The sequence below is a fragment of the Zea mays genome, chromosome 5 (genome assembly GCF_902167145.1).
Source record: "Zea mays cultivar B73 chromosome 5, Zm-B73-REFERENCE-NAM-5.0, whole genome shotgun sequence".
Classification (NCBI taxonomy): Eukaryota; Viridiplantae; Streptophyta; class Magnoliopsida; order Poales; family Poaceae; genus Zea; species Zea mays.
The window spans coordinates 14,640,857-14,646,049 of NC_050100.1; the positions used below are offsets into that span (position 1 = coordinate 14,640,857).

The 5,193-nt window shown below is 51.3% G+C and overlaps 1 protein-coding gene across 1 annotated transcript; it reads left to right on the plus strand.

The window, feature by feature from the left end:
• The first annotated feature begins 2,124 nt into the window (after positions 1-2,124).
• Positions 2,125-3,669, plus strand: LOC100279034 (uncharacterized). The gene is made up of 2 exons (NM_001372491.1): positions 2,125-2,815; positions 2,983-3,669. The coding sequence occupies exons 1-2, from the start codon at positions 2,369-2,371 to the stop codon at positions 3,526-3,528; spliced, it is 993 nt and encodes a 330-aa protein (NP_001359420.1). The 5' UTR covers positions 2,125-2,368; the 3' UTR covers positions 3,529-3,669.
• The last annotated feature ends 1,524 nt before the right edge of the window (positions 3,670-5,193 follow it).

Sequence of the window (5,193 nt, forward strand, 5' to 3'; positions counted from 1 at the left end):
CAGCGCTACAAGTTTATGTATATGTTTAATGAGTACTGATCAGAATATAAAACTTCATCAGGGAATTGGTGCAGTTCCCATTTTTTTAAAGTCGATTACTTCAGCTACACATTTTAGGTGGTCCGCGCGCTCTACGCTCCCGGCTACATTGCTAATGGTCCACTTTACTAACTGCTAGGGTTCATTTTCTTAATCCATTACATTGACCGAGCTGTGTGTGGTTCAGAAAGTAGGATATTGTTAGGGAATTTTGTTTGAATAGATTTGACTGCTATTTTGGGTTTATGATTTGGCTCCATTTAGAAGATAAGCCTGTCTTGTTATTATACGGTTCCGTTGCAACGCACGGGCACTCAACTAGTTTAAAGATTATAGTCACACGGTTACTAGCTAGCTAGTGATAGATGGAATTAATTTGCTTTGTGAAAAATCTACTGACCGAGTACTTCATCAGCTTTATGTCTGCACTTATGGGGGCTAGCTTCTGCCCTCTCCCTCCCCCTATCTATTTCTGAGGTGAACAGGGCATCACATATTCTAGACGAGCCATCGGCAACCAAAAGTTTGCCCTTAGCTTTAGTTAGGGCGGCATTCTCTCCTCTTCTTTTTTGTTTTTTGGCCTCCCCCTCTCCGTCCGCTTCTTTACTTTGTTAGATAAGCGGAGGAATCACGCTTTAGCGCGCGCGAAGAAGGTGGTGATGACACGGCGATCGACTGACAGTTAACCATATGATCGTCTCGCTAATCTTTTATAGTTGTCAGGTTAGAAAAAGGTGTGCGTGAGTTCACATGCATGAACCCATGCTAAACATGACAGATGTATTTGGAGACACGGCCTATATATCTGTCTTGTGAAAGCGATAGAGTGTAGATGTGTGAGCCTTAAAAGTAAGCAAGAGGGAGAAGAGGCAGGGGTAGACGTTGATGTGGTGTGGCATGCCCGTTCTCACTACCGGAATCAATTGCTTTGACGAGTGTCTGAAGCACTCGGCGAAGCCTTAAAAACACTCGACAAAAGCTTTGCCGAGTGTGACACTCGGCAAATAAGTTATCTTTGCCGAGTGTCTTCCAGGCAGCACTCGGTAAAGAATCCATCTTTGCCGAGTGCCACTTGGGACACTCGGCAAAGAGCCCGCCAGAGAGGGTCCCCATGTCAGACTCTTTGCCGAGTGCCGGCGACATAACACTCGACAAAGAACCTAAGCCGGTGCCCAGATCTGTGCTCTTTGCCGAGTGTTATGACCCAGAACTGCTTTTGCCTACCAATTTTTTTTATTTTTTTTGTTTTGTTCTGTTTTGTTGTTGTTATGCTAAATATACTGCCAATTTTAAAACTAAATCGATAATTTAACTAATATTTTCTTAGTTATTATTATACGAAATTGATGTTGTTATATTTTAAAAAATATATATACTATTTTTCATCGTTTTTTATTTGTCGTATTTTAGTTTAAAATGAAATAACCGACGACAAATATTCGAAAATGGGTAGTAATTATTTTATAAACATAAAACAATATAATATAAAAGTAGAAGGCGATGGCACTCTAAATCGCGCCTTATAAAATGGAATGAAGGAGGCTGCAGGAACGTCCATAAACTGGAATGAAGGAGGCTAGGCTATTAATTGGCCGTGATATACGATCTATTTCTATCATGCTTCCAATATAACTAACATATGGAGGGGGCTGCAGGAACGTCTATATGGCAAAAACCATACGTACGTTGAAGAGATCCGTACGTGTCCACCACGCCTTACCTGCCCGGCCGCCTGTCGTAACCAAAGCCAGCTGACCACACGTACGTTTCCATATCAACCGCTCCGCCTGCATGCGCGACGGCGTGTTCATATATACTGTAATAAATAAATCCCAGCGGGAATGAGCAGCCCACAGAAAATCATGCAACGATTCATGGGTTTCTACTCCACACAAGTCAGGTTCATTTCACGAGTAAGTAAAGTACAACTGCCTTCTAAAAAAACACTTGCCATTTTTCGTTATTTTCGTCTCGACTTGTTTTCTCACTACTGTCACTGGTGAGGGACTGAGGGTGACGGCCAAGGCCAACCCAGCAGCTAGCGCCATAAATACGCGCCCTTGCTTGTTTCCAAGGCTGCTGTGACGTCCGCACCGCCAGCGCCACCCGCGTCGCCATCTCCACCAGGCATCCACACCACCACCTTGGGCGCCGGGCCCTTCCATGCTTTCCTTCGCTCGTCGACAAGAACAAGATATACTAGTGCTAGCTGTTCTGTGCTGCGGTCGTCGTCTTCTTATATAAGACGCCAACGACGCATGTCCTCGGAGCCTGCCGAGGCCAGGATATAGAGGCGTCGCCGGGCCGGGCCACTGCACGGTCGGCGGATATGGCTGTCGAAGCGCACAGCCTCCTCTTAGCAGGAGGGCACAAGCAACTCACCAGCGCGGGATGGCCTTGGACGACCGGCGACGAAGCTAGATGCGCGACGGCGCGACCGAGCCACCAGCAGGCTTTCCAGCTCCAGCAGGCCTCGTGTGTGGGCGTGGGCGTGGGCCTGCCGGCGGCGGCTCCGGTCTCGTCGGCCGCGGCGGCGCCACCAGCGCCGATGATAGCGCAGCAGTACGCTGCTGGCGGACGGCTGTTCGTGGGAGACGCGGCGGAGAGCGGCGTCACGTTCGGAGGAGGAGGTGCGGTGCAGCAGGAGGCGCCCCGGAAGCGGAAGCGCGCCGAGCAGGGGCAGACGCCGCCGCCGGTTCTTGGGACCGGCGCGGCCGACGTGGCGGCGCAGTTTCAACAGCAGCTCGTCGACGTCGACCGTCTCGTCCTCCAACACGTAAGTTTACCTTTGATGAGCCCGGCGGTGCCGGCCAATGCCTCGATCTGCGCCTGCGGGGCCGGGGTTGTCTAGTACGTGCGTCGTCATCAACGATTCAACGTGCACTGACTGTGACTGATGGAGAGGTGGCGTGTTAATTTTGCGGCGGATTTGAACAATTGCAGACCGCCAAGATGTGGGCGGGGCTCACCGAGCAGCGGCGGCGGCACGCCCGGCAGGTCGTGGCCACCGTGGAGGCCGCCGCGGCCCCGCGGCTGCGCGCAAAGGAGGAGGAGATCCGGCGGATGCGGCGCGTCAACTGGGCGCTCGAGGAGCGGGTGAAGAGCATGTACGTCGAGGCGCACATGTGGCGTGACTTGGCGCAGTCCAACGACGCCGCGGTCACCGCGCTCCGCGGCGAGCTGCAGCAGGCGCTCGACGCCCAGCAGACGCGCCGCCGCGCCGACGACGCCGACTCGTGCTGCTGCGGGGAGAACGACGTCTTCATCACCGGAGCAGGCGCGGCGGAGAACGAAGAGGAGGCCGGGACCGGGACGTCGTCGTCGGGCCACGTCAGGGGGGCGTGCGCCGTGTGCGGCGACAACGCGGCCGACGTGCTGCTGCTGCCGTGCCGCCACCTCTGCGCGTGCGCGCCGTGCGCGGCCGCGGCGAGGGCGTGCCCGGCGTGCGGGTGCGCCAAGAATGGCAGCGTCTGCGTCAACTTTTCGTGATGGTCCTGAAACCGATAGAATTACTGGATAGACTAGAATTTTTTTTGGAGACGGATGCATCTTTTGCACTTGCCTTCCCCCCTCCCCCCCCTCCAAAAACCCTCGAGCGAGAAGAAAAAATATAGTCCCAAAGTTCGGAAACTTTCAGTGTCATTTTTGTGTTGCTTCTGTTTGTTTTCTAATTTAGCGTATTTGTTAGATTCTCCCTCCCACATTTTTTCTTTGGGTTTTTTTAGAGTATCTGATTAGAACTTATAAATTTGAGCTAGCCGTCCGTTGGTTTCAGAAATCACACCTGAAAGCTGATACGATGGGCATCTAGCCTTTTTAGATCCAGTGTCTTAGCTTTGGCCCGAACAATACAAACACATTTTTTTACGTCTGTAAAGTCTATAGCCAAGTGATCAAGTTACATACGCCTGTCTCTAGTAAACCAAACGGACGGGTATTGTATTCTGTGTATTTTTCGTAATCAACTGTTCACCCTTCCAACAAAGTCTGTGGGAATAAAGACGCGAAAAATAAGCACGGGTTTTCTTGCGCATGTGAATGCCTCCTTCGCTGTTGACAGCCTAAACAAAGAGACCCTTAAACCCCACTTGTTGTAATCGCGTCGTATACAACACGGAAAGGCAAAACAAACGGTTGCTTTCTCAACTCTCAAGCTGTAGGATTGATTTAAAAAAACAAAGTAGGCAGTCAATCAAAAACAAGGAAGCACAGACTATTATTATTGTATCAAAAACAACACGGTAGGGATTCAATTAAAAACAAGGAGACGGTTGGAGCTGGCGGACAGGACGCGGCGCGGGCGCACGGGCACGGCGGGACGGCAGGAGACGAGGAAACAATGGCACGGTGGGCCGTGGGCGCGGTCCATTCTGACACGCTGCTTTACTGAAAGCCTGGAGCGGAAGTGTGAACTGCATGCCGGACCAACCCACAACCGTAACCAAAACAGCCGCAGCGTGGAACAATTCATGTGGTGGCTGCGTCGGGAGTACAAATCAAACCCCAAAAAAAAACACAATTATTTACAAACGGGACAAAAACAGCCGAGCCAACGACTGATCCATCCCCAGCTTCGTTCATCTTGGCCGTTCATCCCGGGGGCCACGGTGGCACGGTGTGAGCCGCAGCCAGCAGCAGCATTTGAATCCATCAGTGCTGCTGGTGCCGAGTGCCTGCCGAGCATGAGCAGTCCGTTCGGCGTCTGCTGCCTGGTTGTTGGCGCATGCAGCACGCATGTGGTCAGTGGTTGCGCGCGCGGCTATCTGAATCCTGAACACCGATGGATGGAGCGCGATGCATGGCTCCATACACTCATGGAGACTTTGCTCGAGTTGCTCCGATAAGGATAAATGTGTACCTCCTCTATGAACTCAATCTGGCGCTGATACCGGATGATTGGCACCGTGACATCTTCAATGCCCTTTCGCGATCTGTCACTTCAAGGCAAAGTGCATGTTCATTGTTCTACTTGTCACACGAGGAGTTGAAGCATCCAGGCTGCTGCTGTTCTACTCGACTATCAATTTGAATGAGATTCCATGGGCCTCAAATCATCAAGTGTAATCATCACAACAGCTGGTCCTTCCGCTAAAAAAAAGAAAGGTGGGCCTAAAGACTAAATTCAATGTACAGGGTATCCAGGCCCATTCACCA

What these genes read in the sequence shown, in the direction of transcription:
- LOC100279034 (NM_001372491.1), top strand. Translation starts at nt 2,369, where the DNA reads ATGGCTGTCGAAGCGCACAGCCTCCTCTTAGCAGGAGGGCACAAGCAA. An exon ending in ACCGTCTCGTCCTCCAACAC is followed by an intron (nt 2,816 to 2,982) that starts GTAAGTTTACCT and finishes GAACAATTGCAG; the next exon opens with ACCGCCAAGATGTGGGCGGG.